Source organism: Pan paniscus, chromosome 10 (assembly GCF_029289425.2).
Source record: "Pan paniscus chromosome 10, NHGRI_mPanPan1-v2.0_pri, whole genome shotgun sequence".
NCBI lineage: Eukaryota > Metazoa > Chordata > Mammalia > Primates > Hominidae > Pan > Pan paniscus.
This window is the reverse complement of record NC_073259.2, coordinates 7,353,004-7,373,142: the sequence shown is the minus strand read 5'-3', so window position 1 is coordinate 7,373,142 and position 20,139 is coordinate 7,353,004. Positions and strand designations below refer to the sequence as shown.

At 56.2% G+C, this 20,139-nt stretch overlaps 2 protein-coding genes across 3 annotated transcripts in view; one reads left to right on the top strand and one right to left on the bottom strand.

The window, feature by feature from the left end:
• Window positions 1–20,139, top strand: part of CACNA2D4 (calcium voltage-gated channel auxiliary subunit alpha2delta 4) — a 123,753-nt gene that overhangs the window by 85,542 nt on the left and 18,072 nt on the right. For both annotated transcript variants that reach the window (XM_055095248.1, XM_063593284.1), the window contains exon 27: window positions 19,355–19,416. In XM_055095248.1, coding sequence (XP_054951223.1) covers window positions 19,355–19,416 — 62 coding nt within the window. The remainder of the gene's footprint in view (window positions 1–19,354; window positions 19,417–20,139) is intronic.
• LRTM2 (leucine rich repeats and transmembrane domains 2) overlaps window positions 1–20,139 on the bottom strand; it is a 34,885-nt gene that overhangs the window by 4,006 nt on the left and 10,740 nt on the right. The window contains exons 2-8 of the mRNA XM_057299353.2: window positions 17,221–17,973; window positions 16,952–17,069; window positions 15,115–15,359; window positions 11,925–15,001; window positions 5,155–5,342; window positions 4,534–4,673; window positions 1,221–1,811 (exon numbers count right to left, since the gene is read on the bottom strand). Of these exons, the coding sequence (XP_057155336.1) occupies window positions 1,221–1,811; window positions 4,534–4,600 (658 nt within the window). The 5' untranslated portion in view covers window positions 4,601–4,673; window positions 5,155–5,342; window positions 11,925–15,001; ... (1 more) ...; window positions 16,952–17,069; window positions 17,221–17,973. The remainder of the gene's footprint in view (window positions 1–1,220; window positions 1,812–4,533; window positions 4,674–5,154; window positions 5,343–11,924; window positions 15,002–15,114; window positions 15,360–16,951; window positions 17,070–17,220; window positions 17,974–20,139) is intronic.

Sequence of the window (20,139 nt, the reverse complement as noted above, 5' to 3'; positions counted from 1 at the left end):
TAAACTGGAAACTATATAAGTAGTAATCATTATTTCCCCGCTCATGAAAATGGGGGAAATGATCATAGTGACTAACATTTTGTGGCACTTTATAGTTTGTAAAACATTTTTAATTAACTAACACAGGAGAATTTCATGGAAATAATTGAAATTGTGGCTGGAGATGAAATGAAAGTAGTAAGACTTTAACAAAAAGCATTGGCATTATTTTCACCACTTAAATGTTGATTCCTTAGCCCAGCAAACATTCATTGAGCATCTTCTTCGTGCCAAATGGTGTTTCAAGTCCACTTAGTATTTGATTATTACCAGGAAGTGAACGGATAAATGGACTTTTTTTGAGGACTCACTTTGTGCTGGGCACCTCTCAAGCCACGTTCCGTGCATTGCCACATTTAATTCTCACAATGACCCTAGGAAATAGATATTGTTTCCTTCCCACTTTACAGACAAGGCCCTGCCACAGCGAAAGGGTAACCAGCTTTCTCAAGATCACACAGCTGGCAGGTGGCAGAGCCGAAATTCAGACGCAGACCTGGCCCTCCTCACCACCGTCTTGCGCACCCTCCTCTCCCATGTCATGGGATCATGTCATAGGCCATTACAGCACTTTCCCATATTAAAGAAAAGGGGAAGGGAAGAAAGTAAAGCCTAACCCATTTGACTTCTTCTTAAAGTTTGGATAATAAAACTTGGGAGAGGAAGTTGGCACTGTCACCAAAAGGAAGATTTGGTTTTACTGAGGATTCATTCTATTCCCCTCTCATGTAAGGGGAGATGTTTAAGAGATGGCTGTATTCTTCAGAAGAAGAGCTGTTTTTCTCCCTCCTTCTACCACACTGGGGAAGCCCACAGGCAAACCTGGTGGGATACAAAGCCCAGGTGTCTTTACTGCCCTTATGTAACCTAAGAAAGGGAGATCCAGTTCAGTGAGTCCTAGGAGAAAGTGGGGAGCTGGCTGGGGGAGGGGATGCAGAGCAGGGAGGGGAGGGTGGGGGTGGAGGGAGCAGCACCAGCCTCTCTCCCATTGGCAGGAAGGGTGATGGCTCATGTGAGGGGAGGCTTGTGACTTTTCTAGCCGAGCTGGCACAGAGGCAGGGTCGCCCCCTTCTTTCCCCTGGCCTGCTCTCTGAGTCAGCACCCAGCCACCAGGAGGAAAGTGTGGGGCCAGAGGTGATCGTCCCAATCCCTCGGGCCCCAGCAGGGCCGGCTGTGCTCACCTCGGTAGGAGAACCACTCCATCCAGTGTTTGAACTCACGCAGGTTACAGTCACACTCCCAGGGGTTATCCCCGACCTGCAGCAGCTGCAGGTTTGCCAGGGGTTCAAACGTCAGCCGGTCCAGATTCTGCAGACGGTTGGAGCGGAGCGAGAGGGAGCGCAGAGCCAGGAGCCCGTCGAAAAGGCCAGGGGGCAGCTGGGCCAGGCCGTTGATGGACAGGTCCAGGTGGCGGAGCAGCGGCGAGCGCCGCAGCAGGTCCCTGTCCAGGGTCCTGATGCTGTTATTGCGCAGCTGAAGCTCAGTGAGATTCGTCAGGTCCCCGAAAATGGAGCGGGGCAGCCGGTCCAGGAAGTTGTTGGACAGGTCCAACCGCTGCAGGCTGGAGAGGTTGGCGAAAGCCCAGCTTGGCAGGGCACTCAGCTTATTGTTCAAGAGCAAGAGGGTTCGGGTGGCTGCGGGCACGTCTGGGGGCACCGTGGTGAGGCCTAGGCCACTGCAGTCCACCTCCAGGCTGCGGCTGTCACACTTGCAGGAGAAAGGGCAGGTGGGGAGGGCCTCCACAGCATACAGGGCAATCCAGCAGGTGATCCCTTGGTGGGAGGGACAGACGGGGGAAAGAAAGCAATAGGACGGGTCACCACCTCCTGCTTCTCTTCCCTCCTTTCTAGCTCATAACAGGCTCTTGGCTTTATCTCCTTTGGCACAAGCCACAATCAATGCATAAACATTTATTAACCACATAAAAGCATAATTAACAAATCCAAAGCCACTTCCATATTAATGGACATCACACAGTGTCTGCAGGGCGCCCTGCCTTGCCACACATCTGGCAGAGAAATCACTTGAGTGGAGAATGACCCTGCAGACTCAGCCAGAGCCCAGAGACAAGCCATGCTGGTGCAGTGATAGGAAGCTCACAGGGCCTCCCACAGTCATCTCCCGGGGAGCTTGGGTCTCACTGACACCATGGATGTTGACACAAGAAAGGAGATAAGGTTGTCAGAGAAACCTGCTCCCATGCCCTCTCCCAGTGTCACTGCCGGGACAGAGTTTCTCTTTCCCAGGGAAAATGGCCAGACTGCTGGCTCCCTCCCCTCTGTGGCCCACCCCAACTCTGGAGCTGTGTATGGAAAGGCGAGAGCACAAAACAGCACTCCTAGCCCTGTCCTTCACAGCGTCCCAAGTGCTGTTATGTTTCCATGAATCCCACACCCATGATGACGCCAGCAGTTTGGCATGAGGATTTAGAGCCCAGGCTGTGCACCTAGGGTCCCACTGTGGGAGTGACAGGCTAAGATGTACAAACCCACTTCAACATTGACAAGTCATGGGGCCCAGGACACATTCCACTTTAACCCCCACCCTAAAGCCATCTAGGCTCTCAGCCTGGGCTTCTGTTCCTAGGGGCTACAGGGCAGCATTCCTGCACCATGGCCCGATTAACAGAATTCCTTTCCTGGTCCCATCTTTTGCCCGAGACCCTTCTGCATAGCGAGCATGGGGTCCTGTCTGTAGGGCTGGGAGAAGTAACCCTCAGGGAACAATCACATCAGAGCAGTGCCTTCCATTGTGCAGCAGCCCTTTCCAATAGTGGCCTCAAAAACCCCTAAGTGTCCTCCTGAGTAGCAGAGAAGCCTGCTCATCATGAAAGAGAACTGGGAAGAATTCAAAATAGTTCAGCCCCACCAGGTCAGCCCAGCCAAGGTCAGTTCCACCCAGCCTAGAGAAAAGACCCCAGCCAGAGAACTGATGGAGAAGTTCAGACCCAGCTCACAGCCCATCGGCCCACCCCGACATGGGACCTGGGACCTGGCTGTCCCACGTCCGGGTGGGCCGATGGGCTGTGAGCTGGGTCTGAACAGCCTTGAGTCTTGTCCAGTAGGGGTCTGGGTGTCTGCTGTCCCAAAGGGTGGAGCTTGAAGGAATAGGATGAGACTCTCCCCTTCCCTGCCTGGAGGATCGATGACAGCTGAGAGCTGACACGTGGCTAGATCTAGCCCAGGCCTCCCTGCAGCCTAACAGCGAGCCTCACTGTTCTTGGTGAGAAGTGAGCACAGGCACAGCCATGGAAGCCACCGGAGACCCTTTTTCTGGCCATCTTGTGTTACCTCATGTCTCCGCTCACCCTCTCACCCCTCTGAGCCCGTCTGCTACCAGATCAGCCAGCCCCATACCACCACCCCAAGCCATTTGAAAATCAGCATTCTTCAGACTTGACTTTCCCCAGGAAATAAAATCCAACCCATTCAGCTCCCTCTCAAAAGGATTTGCATCACCAGAAGCCGCTCGCCCCTCCCGGAGAAGGGCCTGACAGCAGGCCAAGAGAGCCGCTGCGGAAGAGCGACTCCCTGCCCCCTGCCACCTCCCTGGAGACCAGGGTGGCATAAAAGCTCCAGTGACAAGAAAACATAAGCCCGTATTGCGAGGTGTTGAGTGATTCTAGAATGAGGTTGAAAGGACATCTGAGTCACTCAGGGGCCAGCCTCTCTCACATGGTGAATAATTCAGGCTGCCCGTGTTGGGTGCTGGATCAGAGCGGGAAGTCAGGCGGAATGCCGTCCCGCGGGGCCGTTTCCTCCCTGCCGCCGCGTAGCCTTGGGCAGACCAGCCCTTGCTGACCTGGTCCCTTTGCCACATATAAAGAGAATTCTCAGGGCTCCTTTCACCCTGACAGCTGCCAAGTGTTGCCTTCATTCACGCTTCCTCCCCTTTTTGGTAAATGGACGGCTCAGTCTGCCTATAGGCAGGAGGGGTTGGACCCACTCCCCAAAGTCTCTTCCAGCGCCGCATCCCACGAGCCCGCTAGGTCCTCTACTGAGAGTTGGGAAAGCGGAGGCATAAGGAGCATAAGAGACATCTCCAAGCTGACCCAGCTCCTGGCCGAGGCCAGCCAGGGGGGCAGTTCCCCACGGGAGCAAAAGGGCTCGCTGCAGTCTGTGACACAGGCCGACAATCTCAGGCACCAGTGAGGCTGTTTAAGACTCAGCAGGCCTGCATTCCAGCAGAGCTCTTCTCCTACTGGGGACCCCAGCAAGCTCACAGAGACTTACCTGGGGGAGGTAGAACAACTGTCGTGGCCTCCAGCTCCAGGTCTAACCACTCAGCACTCAGCGGCGACTCTGACTGGCAGGGATGCTGTCACCGTGGGCGTGACCCTGGCTTCCCAGAACATAGCCTCAGGTACCCCAGGAAGATCTGGCGTAGGCCTCCCTGCAGCCTGAGTGTGGCTAAGGTCCCATATGGCGCTACCTACAGTCACCTCGGCACCCCCACCCCACCCACACCCTCCTCCGGGGCCAGGGGTGTACTCACAGGAGACCTGCCTCCACTGCAGGGCGAGCCTGCCCCTCTGCTCAGGGCTGCTGCCCGGCGCCAGCATGGTGAGGCCCACGGCTCTCCGGGCCCTGTCGCTCTGGGGAGAGAGGAGCCCCTGGGTGCGCCACCTGTCAGTCCTGAGGGAGGGAGGAGCACTGAGGACAGGCAGGCGCGGGAGCCCCGTTCCAGCCCAGGGGTTAGGGAGAGGGCCCGGGTGTCTCTTTACACTCCTCATGCCCTCTCCTGTTCCTCTCAGTTATGATTCCCTGGGTGGGGGAGAAAGAGGAGCCAGGAAGCCTTCAACCCCCTGGGGTGGGGGCGGGGCAGGCTTCGGCTTTCCAGGAGCCCGAGGGTCAGGCACAGTGCTGCAAAGCTGGGGGTGCACCCATGTGCCTACCCAGCCTCATCTGCCTTCTTGTTGCCTCCCGAGCATGTTGATCACTCAGATGTTTTCATGGCAACCTGGTCTCCCATCTGGGCATTCCTTGAGTTATGGGTGGAGAAACTGAGGTCATCTCTCCGAGGTGAGCAGAGTGAGGTCACAGGCCACAACTCTCACCTGTCCCTGGAGGCTCCCCTCACCTGGGTCCCAGTTTCTCCAGCCCCGCCACAGCTCACCATGGCCCGAGGGAGGCAGGGGCCAGGCCCTTGGCAGCTGCAGCCGTGTAGGGTGTGAGCCGCTGGATGGCCTGCTGCTTCCCCCTGCACCACCGACGCCCACGCAGAGGTGAATAGCAGCACTCTGTCTTCCGCCAGCCGGGCTATAATAAGACTCATCAGCTCAGGGGTTCATGCTGCGGCAGCTGCTAGGAAGAGACAGGGACACAAGGAGAGGTGAGAACGCAGAGTAGGGGCGCTGAGGCGGCCAGGGTGCAGAAGCAGGCTTCCTTCGCGGGGGACAAGGGGGCACTTACCCTTTCTAGGGTCTGCCCCCCAGTGTCTCCCAACTGGGACACAGGCTGTGTGCTGGGGTCTCCACTTCCTTCCAGATGGGAGGCCCAGGCTTCCAGCCCATCAGAGAGGGGGACAGGGGACTGGCATGTGTTTACCTGCTGCAGCTGGCAAGGGCAGGGATGGGCAGGGAGGGAGGGAGGATGCCCGCACCCCTCTCCTTCGCCCTCCACGGGCTCCCTGCGTCAGCCCACTGCTCCAGGTGGCTCCCAGCCTCTGACCTTCCTTGGTTGCCAGATTTGTCCCTGGGTAATTCCTGGTTGCAGCCTCCCTCTCCCTGCCCCCATGGGCCTATGTAATTCTGGGAGCCCAGGAGACAATATCAGAGTGAAAAAGACAGGCCCAGAGGTGGATGGAGCTGCCGAGAAGCTTCAGTGCTGAGCCCAGAATCTTGGCCTGTCTGTGCAGGTTTCCCCTCGGGCATTAGGGTCCTGCTGCAAACCCTGTTGCCCCCATCTTCTCCTCTCTGGTCCCCTCGGCCCCTCCCTCCTTGGGTGCTCCTCAGGCGGCCACAGCAGTGCTCAGTTAGAACAGGACAGTCGGCTCTGCCCCCGGCAAGGGCAGCCTGCTGAGGAGCGGAGTGCTGCCCTCTCGGCTGTCTTTCCTCCCCTTCCCCCACGCAGCAAGGGTGCCAGTCTGCCGAAGGCCCTGCAGGCGTTGGCAGAGGGGTCACAAGACTGGGCACAGATGTGGGATTGCAGGCAGCCCAGGTGCCCATGCAGCCTTCAGGTGGACCCACGTCCCTGGCATGAGGGGTGGAGGAGCCCCTGAGCGTGGTGCTGTCATGGTTCTCTAACCACTCTCTCAAGGCCAGGCTCCAGTGGGCTCCTGGTGCCAGTTGGCAGGGGTGGGGGCTCTGGGTTCAAATCTCTGGTCCGTTCTTTAAACAAACTGCTTAAAGCCTCTGGGCCTCAGCTTCTTTCTGTCTAGAAATGGTGACCACCATACCTGCTTGGTGGAGTTTCTATGAGGATCAATCTAGTGAAGGGAAGAGAGTTGACACACCCAGTGCCCATCACCATGGAAATTCAGGCAGAGGCTCCTGCTCCTAGCTCGGACTTGAGCCCAGTACAGGCGTGAGGGAGCAGCAGTTCCTCCCTCCAGAGGAGAGGGGTGTCAGCAGCAGGTCTATTGTGACGGCTTTCTTTCCCGATCCCACCAACCTCCCCTGTGAGGTTGTTTCTCATTCCTGAGCACCCCAGGCCTGTGGAGTCTATGTATTTCTGCCCCACACCTACGGCCCTCACAGGCCTGCCTTCAAACAGCAGCGTCCACGCTGTCTGTCCCTCGAACCCTGACCTTCAGCACAATCTCTCTTACTCAATCAAGAATGTCCATATCAAGAGCTCACAGTCCACGGCCACCCAAGGCAGAGATGTTGATCACTTGTCCAAGGTCACATGGTAAGTCCGGGACTGGATTGCAGGTTTCAGAGCCAGGCTGCTCATCACTCCCTGGCGACTGTCACCCAGCAGTGGCCCTTTCAGGGAGATACTTATGTGTGCACAGAGCAGGGCACACACACAGGCCTCCCAGACCTGTGCTTGGAGCTCTGTACACAGCACGTGATGCAAACACACACCCACAGAGAGCTGTGCAGCTAGGTATGTGCTAACATACATGTGCCCACATGCTTGCACACATGCACACACGCACCTGGCTGGCAGCACTCCAGCACTTCTCAAATGCCAACACTCAGGCAGCTGAGTGAGATACCTCTAAGTTCCCAAATGCCCCCAACAGACAGATGTGTAAGCCGCCTCCAGCCTGGAACTAAGGTCTAGAGAGAACCCCTGCAGGGCAGTCCCTAACCCATAAGACACCTCCTCTGCTCAGGGCCCATGTTGAGGCCGGATTCCCCATCCAGGTGTCTGCTCCCACTCCTTCTGGCTTGCCGCAGGCAGATAGGTAGTGGAGAAGCCCTCCCACCCAAGCTCAGGCCAGTTTCCACCTAAGGCTTCTGCCTCCCCTGGATAGGCTCCTCTTTTGCATCCCACCTCACCCTTTCCCGTCCCTCAGTGTCTCCCACACTGTGAGCCCAGGGGTTAACCAGCAAACAGGCTGGTGAAGGCGGCCTCTTGTGCAGGTCTGGAGGTCCCATCTTCAGCCTCGAATGGGATGTCACCTGCACAAGTCCGGCAAGTCCCCACAATGCAGACCCACAGGTGTTGTCTTGCAAGGTGGCAGGACACTGTTGATCCTGGTATTGTTTAGAGAAATGTGATGAAAACAAGGCCCCCAGGTCCATGCGGATTTGCCTTGTGCTCTCTTAGCAGCTAATCCTGCCTCCCTGGGTCCCTTGGGCTTCCTCCTGGACACCAGGGCCTTCCCGAGAGCAGGAAAAATAGCGCAGCTTGCAGGGAACACCAGTCATATGTGTGTGGCACCACAGAAGGACTCCTAGAGAGAGGTGGGGCTGCAGCCAGCACTCCCTAGTTCCTTAGCCTCTCTGCCTACCAACACGCCTCCATCCAAAGGACCCTTCCCACCCCCAGAAGAGTGGAGCCTCCTTAAGGAAAGGGGGTGACCTACATTGGGAAGCTTGGAGAGCAGCTGCCGCAGCAGGCACTGACAGCTGCTGAAATGAATTCACAGTCTGGGAGGGAAGTCCCTACCCAGGGTGCAGCATGGGGGACAGCGAGATCTCCTGTCTGCAAGTCCCATGGCCTCATCCACTCTGGATGCTGGGCCTGCTCCTAACCCAGTCCTAGAGACAGGGAGGCCAAAGATAAGGGGCTAGGCCTCCACGGAGTCCCTGGCCTCCCTTCCAGAGAGAGCCAGGATTGGAGAATGGGGCTGAAGAGCTCAAAGCAGTCAAATGAGGAACTCTGGAGGGCCAGAAACATGGGGCTTTGAGTGTAGCCCATTGCAACTCAAAGTGTGGTCCATGGACCAGCGGCATTGGTCTAGCTTGGGAGCCTTGTAGGAAGGTAGTCTCAGGGCCCACGCAGAATGACTGAGTCAGAATCCGCATTTTAACAAGATCCCCAGGCGATTTTCATGCATATTTGAGTTTGATACGACTAGGCCGGGCACCTCTCAGCAGGGCAAACGGCCACCGAGGAGACCATGCTGGCCTGTCCCTGAGCCTCCAGGACCCACTGAGAAGCTAACTGGGACCTGGGGAGAAAAAAATTACCACAGTCACAAACCTGTGTAGTTTTCTGAATCCTTGTAACAACTCTCTGAGGTTAGTGTTCTTGTTACTATCATTTTGCAGATGGGGAAAACTGAGGCAGCAGAAATGAAATAACTCACCTAAAGTTAGGCAAATGGAATCATATGGCTCTGAGCCCGAGCTCTCTGGCTCCTAACTCAGTTGTCTGTCTGCTTACACGTGGGGGTTACTTGTACAGGAAAGGCAGAGGTAGGAAAGGAAGATGCCGCCTTTCCTCTGAACGGTCCTCTGCAGTGTCCACGGCATTGCCTGATCCACTCCCGCTGGAGCTGAGAAGGCAGCTGTTTTTGTCCCCATTGCCCTGATGAAGGAACAGGCTTTGTGACTTGCTGGACTGAGATGCAAGCAAGACAGGTTCTCCTCTTCCCAGCCTCTCTTCTTGAAGTCCTGGGAGGCCAAGATCTTACGGAGGGTGGGGGACTTTCTAGAAACCTTTCTGGCTGGGGGTTGTGTGCTGAGGTGAGGGGAGTAGGCCGGAGCTCTGTTCTGGGGGAGCCAAGGCTGGGGAGGCCATGGGGGAGCAGGAGGCCCCAGTAGGAGCAGGGGGTTCCACGTGCGGAGCTGAGTGGGCTGTAGCCACCCCAGGAGACTGGGAGTGGGAGCTGCCTCCCTGCTAGCACCCCACTCGGCCCCCTCAGAGCACGGAAGAGCCGCACGCACTCACTCACTGCAGAGAGCTAGGTTGGGACGGCAGGAGCCTGGACCGCTCCATGCACCTGCCCCTTCCATTTCTCCTCAGATGGAGGTTAATTAATCTAGTCTCAGACTCTAGCTAGAAACCTCCAGCACACTCACCACAGACCTGGTGTCCGCACCCTTCCTCTCAGGCTTCTGCGCATGTCTATCCCTCCACATCAAGCATCCAAGACACACAGCCAGATAATGCCCATCGGGCCTCCACCTCTGAATTCCTGACTCCTGGGCCATCACACTAGCCCTAGGGTGTGCCCACTCCCCTGGTATCTCCCCTTGGTCAAGGGTCCATACCCCTCAGCATGGAAGAGTCATAGAACTCAGGGGTAAAGGGGGCATTTGCAGCCTACTCTGCTGCCCCCTTCATTCTGCAGAAGGCCAGAGACAGGCAGAGCCACGACTGGGCCCACACCCTGGGCCTGCAGGGGCCGTGCCCTTCCACCAACCCCAGGAAGGCTGAGAGGGAGCCCGGAGAGTGGCCAGCCAGAGCCCCGGGCCAAAGACGGCCCGAGATTCCATGTGGCCAGGACGCAGGGGAGGCTGCCACGGCCGTCTAGGCTGGGCTCCGCCTACCGCTGCCTGTCTGGGCACCCAGGCCCTCTAGGACACCTGCCCATCACCCCCATCACACACACTGCCCAGGCAGCAAGGAACCAGGTTTTAAAAATCTCTGTATTTGTACTTGGAACAGCCATATACCCTCCTGGTTCATTTTAAAACACATGCCCCATCCTCACCTCCAGCCTCCTGCACCCCCGTTTCCTTGTCAAATATTCTCAATCTCAAACAGACCCTCTGGGAAGCAGAACAGAGAAGCCTCCTGAGTGGCCCCTCATGGGAGCTGCTCCCTGACATGAAGGAGGCTAAGGTGTCCACTGGGCCCTGGGGCCGGGCTCAGGGTGGTGTCCCTGGGGCCGGGCTCAGGGTGGTATTCCCAGGCAGGGCACAGGAGGCTTGGCTGGGGGGAAAAGGAGGAAGACCAGAGGGGCAGACAGCCTCTATGCTGGCTCCTTTCTCCTCTGCCCACCCCCAGAACTCCCAGACACCCCCAACCATCACATACATGCCATCCCCTCCTCCTTCCTACACTGCCCACTGAGGCCATAGCAGCCCAGAGGTGGCCCCTGGGCTCTGGTGCCTGGGAAACGGGAGCAGAGTTTGCTCCTCGTGGGCCCAGACAAGCTTCTGTCAAACCCCAAAGACACCAGATCGGCAGCTTAAGCAGCCTCTCTCCTTCCCCCTCCCCGCGGGCCTGGCTTTCCTGGTCTCCCTCTTTTGGCAGTGCTGAGACTTTCTTTCTGCCGGTGGGGAGGTGGGGGTGGGAAGAGCTGGGCTCTTCTTGGCAGCTCGGAAGCTGCTGTCGGGTTTCCCTACCAGCTGGACTTCCCCCGCCTCAGCTCCACGTGCTCGGCTCCCTCCCCGCCCCCACCTGAGGCAGTTATCTAAGCTGCAGGGGTGTCATCTGAGTCACAAAGAGGCACTGCCCAAGTAGCCCTGACAGCCGGGTGCCAACACCCCCCAGAAATGTGGACAGCTTGGGGGTGGGGGAGAGACAGGGCCGCCAACTGGAACCCAGCCCCAGACCTGCAGGGAGGTGCAGGAATGTGAACTTCCGACTCCTGGTCAGGCTGCTCCTCTCTCCAGCACTGTCCAAATGGGTCTGGGGGATTGAGAGCAACTGTCCCGCTCTACTCAGGGTGTCCATGCCCCCTGCGTGGGTCAAGAAGCCAGGCAGGCCTGGCCCTGCTGTGTACCCCCCACCCAAGCTCAGTGTCCAGCCCCCACTAAGGCTCCCTGACCCATTTGCAGATGAACGGCTGGGTGCACAGCTGTGGGACACCCCAGCAGGTTCTCACGGGCCTGGTTCTCCTGTCTTGCCCTTGGGCTAGCAGGGAAGGGCTGCGATACTTCTCTCTCCTGCCCACTCCCAGCCTCACCCTCCCCAGGGAGGCTTCATGCACAGCTGCGTGGACCCATTGCTCATCTGGGGGAGGGTTCCTCCACACCCTTGTCCAAGGACAGCCACCTGCAGGCAAGCTATAGGGAGGCCCAGGACCTGGGTCTGTGCCCATGCCTCTGACATCCAGGACCTCCACCCTGCCACCCTCCACCCCAAGCCTTCCTCTGACCTGGCCCTGTCCCCAGCACCTGGCTGCCATCCCAACCGCTTCCCATGACCCCCGAGTTTCTTGAGGCTGTCTGTGCAGAGCCGGGCACAACGACAGCACAAGGCTCTTGGCTGCTTCTCCCATGCTGCAGGGACTGGTTTCTATGCCACCCGGGACTGTCATCTGGCGCCAGCGCTGCCCTCCTCCCCACTTCCCAGCAGAATCCACAGCTCTTGTCCCCAGCACTGTGGGCTCAGAGTTCCCAGTGTCGTGCACCTTTGGGATGCTCAGGTGCCTGAGCCCGAGCAGCTTCTTCGGCCCCAGCAATTGCCTGCAGGTAGGAAGCAACTGCAGCTATTCCTGCAGGGCAGAGATGGCCGGTGCCCACTTCCCATGCCCCGACCACCCCCTGTCCCCACCAACCCTCCATTCCTTCCTACCAGCCACTCGGTACTCACCCGTCTTTACTCTGACTGCAAACGCCTTCAATCAGGTGGCTCTCAACCCTCCAGTAAGACCCTCCTGGGATTCCTATAGAAATCCAGACACCACCGGCAGGCAGAGCGCAGTGGGCACTGGTGCCAGAGTCTCCACTCAGCGGGAGCAGCGGCTGGCACGTAGCACACAGCACCAGGAGGTGGACTGCTTGTGGCAGACGGGGGACGGGGCTGCTGGGTCAGTCACAAACTGAGAAGGAAAGAGAGGGATGGAGGGAGAGAGAGAGGAGAGAGGAAAGAAAGGGGCGAGGGAGGAGAGCGCACGCGTGTGCGCGAGCAGCGAGCCAGAGTGGAGCGGGGAGTGACAGCTGGGGTGCATCTGTGATGACAGCGGCAGCAGCACACACAGGCGCACACCAGAGGCACCACGGCCGCGAGGGCAGCGCTCACCCTGGCCACGCTCACATTTCAGTGGAAAAAGGCGCCTGTGGATGAATCGCTGCCGACCACAGGGAGGAGGAAAGCGGTTTCACCACCACCTCCATCTTCCATCCTGCGCCTCCAGGCTCTCCCTCACCCTCCAGCTGCACCTGTCTTCTGTGCCTCTCTCCTCTCTTCCCCTCCATCTGGGGAAAGAGGGACAGGCGCAGACACAGAGCAAGCGGCTGACTTTTGTTCCGATGGAGGCCCCCCTGGGAAGCTGGTCTTTCTCCTGTTTTAGAGACATGCAAGGCAGAGTCTCCCATCCTGCCTGAGAGAAGGAAAAACTGAAACCTTCTCTCGGTCATACAAAAGAAGGGTACACAGGCATGTCCCTGTGCCAGATGGCCCTACAGGAAAGGGCCCTGAGCCCCCACAAAGCCAGGGATCACATGGTCATGCAGAGGTCACTGAGCCTCAGGGTCTGACCACCCGACGCCAGGACTACTTAGGGAAGCAGAATGCCAGAGTTGGCAGGCTGGGAGTTTGGGCACAGGGCAGCCTGCAGCAACAGCCTGCAGACCGTTCTCAGTGCCAGGGATGAGCTTGGCTTCTCAGGGCTCCTTGCTCTTATCTGTGATGGGTCAGGCATGCGAAGGGAAGAGACTGTCATTCAAGAACTTGGAGGCCTCTTTCTTAACCAATCAGGACAAAGCAAGTCAGAAAAATTGATATCCTAAGAGATGGGAAGTGGCTGATCTGAAGGCCAAGTGAGTCAGGGACCAAGCTAGAGGGGAGCCAGGGCCCCACCAGCCTGGAGCACGAACCCTAAATCCCCCTTCCTTTGCGTCCACTGCCTGTAGACAGATGAAGCACCGTGCTAGCGATATATCACCGTGTCCTATGTCCCTCTTCCATTTTGCCTGCTTTGCTGGGGGGATTCACAGCCAGGACTGGGGTGGGGGTAGAAGAACCCCCTGGACTCAGGATGCCCCTAGAAGGATGCTCCTGCACACTCCCTTCTGTCCATTCTGCCGGGTCCCCGGGCAGCACAAGGCTTGAGCTGCAGTGTCTTTTACCTCTGGGGAATCCCGCCTCTGACCTCTCATGCTGGTGCCTCCCACACATCCCACTGTCAAGCAAAAGAGGCTCCCACCTCCCCATAAACATACTTCTTGCTTCTCCATCTCCATGAAAGTGTGTTCTTCCCTGGGCCTGAAATGCTCTCCTGCCCATGGGTGGCTTCCCCCTCCCTTAAACGCCCCCTGCAAGGTGACGTTTCCCCGGAACACCACAGGACTGGCCCTGCTCCTCCTCCGATCTCTGGCATTCTCTTTGGGCCACGCTCATGTTGTGCAGGAGCTTTCTGTGGTCTGCTTCATCTCCTTTCCTACACAGAGCTGTTCAAGCAGAGGAACTGGCCTCACCTGTTCCGTGTCCTTCAGGCCCCAGTGCCTTCGTGTCAACTGAGTGAGGAATGGAGGACATGAAAGAGCTCAAGACTGGGCATCAGGGGACCCAGACTCCAGACTCTGTTGCTCAGTGACTAGCTAGCTAGTGAGTTCACTTAGCAGCCCTGGGCCTTGTGCTGGCTGGGATTCCTGCCCTGCAGAATGAGGAGATGGGTTGAGATCTCTGGTCTCCCTTCTGGCACTGGCCTTCTGTGACCTAAGTATTCGCTGTGCACCTGTCGGGTCCTCAGCTTGTGTTACAAAAGATGATCCCTCTCATGCCCCACAGTCCCTATCCCGTGCAACAGCTTCTGACTCCTGGGACCACAGCACTCAACAGTGTGCAAACTCATATGTTCATGTGCATGCTATGTGTGTGCATGTGTGTGTACGTATGTGTGCATGTGCATGGTGCACGTGTATATGCATGTGTGTGCAAGTGTGTGCGTATGCCTGTGTGTCCATGTGTGCGTGCATGGGTATGTGTGTGCAAGTGTGTGTGCATGCATGTGTGTCCGTGTGTGCATATATGTGTGTGTCCGTGTGTGCATGTATGTGTGTGTGCATGCACAGCTGTTTGGTTTTGCCTTCTGTGATGACACAGCAGCACCGAGGTGACAGTCTGTGTGCACAGCAAAGACGTACATCTTGATAAGCCGCCTGCCGGCCTGGCCTTATTGAGGCTCTTTGTTAGGTTGTCTGCCAGCGGAGCTGAGCTGCGATCTTACAGGAAAGCTGCTTTGGAGGAAGGCACGAGATCAATGTGGAGAGGCAGGGCAGAGAGGGAAGGCAAGGGACAGCCCAGAGAGGGAGGACAGGAGGGAGGGAAGGGATCCAGGTCAGCTGGGGCAGGAGGCCCGCTGGGGCAGGAAGGGGTCTGAGATTTGTCCTCCTCTTTCAGGTCATGACAGGCCCTCCTGGGGACCAAGGTCAGGGTGTAAAACAGGGGCCCACCGTGCACAGGCATGAGGGAAGGTTTCCTGATAACTCCCAGGAAAGCAACAGGAAAAGCCAAGTGCTTTGCATTCCCTCGGGCCCTTTGCCTCAATTTCTCTTCACTGAAAGGTGTGAGCTTGTCTGCAAACATAATATCATAAGGTGTTGTCTCCTGCACACAGCTGGCTAGCAGGAGATGATGGGAGGAAAGGCAGTCCTCCCCGCAAGTAACCACTCACCTGAACGAGCAGAGCAGGGATCCTGGGGGAGAAGACTCAGTTCCCTGGGTGTCTGGAGTGGAAAAGCACAACTTGGGTTGTGGGACTGCAGTTGACAGAAGGATTCAATATGATGCAAGCCAGGGGATGCAAGCGGTTGGGCACGGCAGAACACCATTGACTCACTGGTAAATATATTTCCGTGCCTCATCGCCTTTACTCCCAATACTGTGTCTTGTCTTCAACATCTTATAGTTCTTGCCATAAGGAAGTTCTTCTTCGTGTCTCACTTAAATCCCCATTTCTTAGTGGATTGCCTCCGAAGTCTTCAAGGGACCCAGAGCACAGCTAAACCTCCAGGATCTCAAGTTCAGGGACAGTGAGAGGGCACAGCAAAATGGAGAGGAAGGAGGTCAGCAAGGCCCCTGAAGCTGGGAGGGAAGGGACAGTGAGACCTGGTAGAATCCGGCTTCCCCGTCAAGTGGCTGGCTCAAATTGAATTTGCTTACATAGCTCAAGAAAAATGTATGGAGTCACACTGTGATAGGTACAATTCTAGGTGCTGGGGATCAAAACTCAATCCCCTGCCTGCTATTAGCCCCAGACAGACAATAAATGAGAAATCAAATAGATGAACAAATCATGTCACTTAGAAAATTTAAAAAGTAATAAGGTAGAGAGTGAAAGGTGAGGGAGGTCCCCCGGCTGGCTTTATCTCGGGAGGCCGGGGACAGCCACTCTAGGAGATGATGTTGGGCTGAGACCTGACGATGGGAAGGAGCCAGCCATGTAAAGTTCTAGGGGAAGGGCATTCCAGGAGGAGAGAACAGCTGGTACAAATGCCCTGGGGTGAGAATGAGCTTAACATGTTTGAGAGGTGAAGTGTTTCTGGATGAAATCAGAGAAATCAGCAGAGCCAGTTCCTGTGGCCATCTTGCAAGTTTAGATTTTAAGATCAATGGGGACCAGGCATAATGACTCACGCCTGTAGTCCCAGCACTTTGGGAGGCTGAGGCAGGTGGATCACTTGAGGTCAAGAGTTTGAGACCAGCCTGGCCAGCATGGTGAAACCCCATCTCTACTAGAAATACAAAAATTAGCCATGCATGGTATCACACGCGCCTGTAATCCTAGCTACTAGGGAGGCCGAGGCAGGAGAATCACTTGAATCTGGGAGGTGGAGGTTGCAATGAGCTGAGATTGTGCCACTGCACTCCAGCCTGGGTGACAGAGTGAGACTCTGTCTCAAAAACACAAAACAAACAAAAAAGAGCAATGGGACAACATTAGAGGGTTTTAAGCCAGGGAGTGGTGTGATTTGATCTTCAGAAAGATCCACTCTATGTGGAGAATGGATCAGAGAGAGGCAGGATGCAAGGCGGGGGCCAGTTCGGGGGTGCTTGCATTAATCCAAGTGAGAGCAATGTTGGCTTGGCCAAGGGTGGTAACGGTGGAGATGGAGGGAAGCGGACAGATTTATAAAGTTTTGGAACTGAGGTGTGCAGACCTTGGATGGGAGGAGGGAAAGTGATAGCAATCAGATAGGAAATGTGTCCTGAAATGGAGAAGTCTCAAGGAGGGTCAGGTCTGGGGGAGAACATGCTAAGTGCAAAGTGAGAGGTGAAGCCAGCTGGACTTCTTGGGTCGAGTGGGGACTTGCAGAACTTTTTTGTCTTACAAGAGGATTGTAAAACGCACTCATTAGCGCTCTGTGACCCAAGGGCAGGTGACATGCCAATAGGCGGTTGCAATGCCCTAAATTTCGCAAAGGACACCCAGGGCAAGACACACAGCTTGCCTTGGAGGAGCTTGGAATGGAACCAAGTGGGGGAAAATCTGCTCTGTGCCCTGCTCCCCCCATTTCTGCCCAAGGAGCCTCAACACCTACACCCCCACCCTCTCCAGACTCCCCATGTTAGAATCGTAGAATTTCTTCCAGCTCAGAAATCTCATGATTCTATGTGACTTGACACTGAGCCATCAAATGGAAAGGCAGAGTCTCATTCTAGGAATAATGTGAGACCTCTTTGACCACGGAGGCCAAGGACAGGATGAAGGAAGCTTTCTTCAATCCCGAAGAGCTGGTCATTCTGAGCAGTAGCGTGATTCGCTCTGATGATCCTCTTTCATTTAGCCTTTTCCTACAGGTGAAAGAAATCTGTCTAAAATGAATATCTAGGGTGGTCTTATAAGGGAAAAGAAGGAGAAGAGACTGAGGGGTCCCCGCAACCTTAGAGGGGCACATGAGCGGGAGGAGGAGCACAGCCATGCTGGGCCCTGAGCACACCTCACCTGCTGCTGTGCGCTGTGTCTGCAGCTCTCATCTTTGTCATGAGCCAGCAAATGGGTCTCCCCGTCCCCTTCCAGCCCACTCCTTTCAGCTACCTGGAACTCAAAGCAACAAAGACACCCCCAAAGCACTCAAATGTTCCCATATCACAGGACCTGTTCAAGAAGGCCAGCCAGCCAGAGTACCACCCCAGGATTGCCATGAGACTCCAAGGGAGGGGAGGCGCCTCTCAAAGCCTCGGTTTCTTCATCTGCAAACTCAGATGAGCTCTAGAACAACACTGTCCAAAACGCTGGCCACCAACCATATGTGGCTATTTAAATTTAATTAAAATTAACTGTTTTTTAAATTCGGGTCCTCAGGCGTGCTAGCCACACTCCGAGTTCTCAGTAGCCACGTGTGGCTGTTGGCTACCGTTTAGGACAGCACAGATGTCGGCCAGCTTCATCATCTTAGAAGATTCAATTGCTGAGGCTTTAGGACGGGGGTTCCCTAAATATAGTGCCTGGACTAGCAGCATCGGCAACCCCTGGGAACACTTCAGAAACTCTCAGGCCCACCCTGGACCCCCTGAAGGAGAAACTCTGGGGGCGGGGTTCTAACAAACCTTCCAGGCGATTCTGATACACGCTGAAGTTTAAAAATCAAGGCTCTCGTCTGGAGTAACAGCCTCACACATTATCTCGCTTGAGCCTCAACAGTCTTATGCAACTTCTGCCCTTCCAGGGGAAGTAGAACCGTGACTCATCTTGCAGCTGAGGAGACAAAACGCAAAGATCACAACCCTGGAAAAGGCAGGGCTGGACCTCTGGCCTTTGACCCTTCCCTGCTCTCATTTTTCCCATCAAATTTCTCTAAGATCATTCCAGAGTGAAAAAACAAAAACACAATCCTGTATCTCTGTGCCATACTGGAACACCCACCAACCGGGTACTCGAGAAGTGAGAATGACTGTGACGGACACAGCGTAATGGTTAAGAAGCCACATCCGTTCCCGTTTCACCGATGAGGAAACCCGAGCCTGAGCAGACAGCGGCTTGCCTGTGCCCGCCGCTCCTTCCCGACCACCAGGACTCAGTCCAGGTCCAGAGAGGAGGCAGCTTCAGGGAGAGACAGGCCCAGGCTGCAGTCCTGCTTCTGCGATTAACAAGCTGGTGACTTGGGCAAGCCATGTGACTCTGAAAAGCCTCCATTTCTTCAGCTTGGAAAGTCAGAATAATAATAGGACTGGCCTGCTGTGGGATTCAATACACTCATGCGTGTGAGGTGCTGGACACGTTCTAAGCGCCCAGCACAGTTTTGATATTATTATACCAGACACTAGGAAGCTGGCCTAGTTTTGAAATTCTTCTTCTTTTCAATATAACCTGCCTCTTCTTTCTATTCATTGGCCCCAAGTTTTCCTGGAGCTCTTTGTCCCAGATTTCTCTGGATATGTGAGCACCCGCTTGGGTTCTCCAAGCCTATTTGGGAACCAGAAAGTCAGGGGTGGCCCTTGTAAGCAGAGTCATCAAAAGAGAACTATTTGCCAGCTGGTGGTGCCTGTAGTTTCCTGGAACCCACCTGCAGCCCTGGGCAAATCCGAACCTGGCTTTGAGCTGGAAAAGAGCCTCCTTATAAAGCAGGGAAGATCCTGAGCAGACAGAGGGTGTGAAAGAAATGGTTACACCAGGTTAAGATCCAAGGAGCCCATGAGTTGCTAGGGCAACGGCCCTGAATTCCAGGGCGCCACTCTTGGTCACGTGATTTGGTCAAAAGGGTGGGTCTCTCTGGCCTCTATATTCCCATCTATGGGAAAGGGGAGACTGAGCTGTCCCATCCACCAGCCTTGAGTTCCCAGAGATCTAGGATGAATCTGCCCTCATTGTTTTCTGGAATGGGAGCCTCATCACTGCTGGGCATTTTCTGTCGCTCTTCTTCCAGTGGGAACGAGAGAGGCTGCCGTCTCTCTTCTTCCCCCACCCCTCCCACTCCCCAGAAACCTCAGTTTGCACTCTGCCCTCTGACTCGGTCCTCCCATCCGCTGCTGTCTCTCTCCTCAGTTCCTGCGGAAGCACCTCCTCTCTTTAACTTGACTCTATTTTTTTCTCTCCCCGTCTCTTCCCTGGCCTTGCCCTCTCTCTTCCTGCCCTGTAGCCGTGGGCGTCCAAATGAAGCTGGAATTCCTCCAGCGCAAATTCTGGGCGGCAACACGGCAGGTAGGTGTGATGTCGGGCGAGGTCGGGGCTGGGGACTCACCACGCTCCCCTGGGTGTGAGACCCCCTCTCCCTCCCCTTGGATGCTCCACTGCCTTGAGGCTCTCAGGATGCCCTCCTGGCCCCTACACTTCTCAGCCCCTCAGCTCCCCAGCCTGCAGGCCGGGCCTCAGTGCTGGTCCCCAGCCCCTGCCAGCCCAGTGCTGAGGGCACGACCCAGAGTCACCCCTTCTCGCCACTCCAAAGCCACTGGCATGCCTCCCCGCTGAAAAGGGAGAGCCACCTCGATCCACCGTCCAAGGTCCAGGGTCCAGGCCCTGATGGCTGGCAAGAGATGCCAGAGACGACAGCGGCTTCTGGCTGAGAATTCCCAGCTCTGCCTGGCCTCGTCCTGTCCATTCTACTGGCTCCTTTCCCCTCTGCTTCCCCAGAGCCCTCAGGTCCCTCTGGGCTTCTGAGCTGCCCGCTTCATCTCCCTCAAGCTCCCTCAGCCTCAATCTCCTGCAACGCCGAGCCCCTCGGCCCCCATCACTCGCTGCTGCCGCCTGACTTTGGGCAAGGGCAGGGAGCCCGAGAGTGAATCGAGAGGGACGGAGGGCAGGGGGCTGCGGTCACCCACGCCTCAACCAGACAGCCAGTGCAGGAGCCCCACAGAACCCACAAAGCCCCCTCCCCACACCAGCAACAAGGCCCGGGGGCTGCAGAGCCTGCGCCTCTAGAAGGGC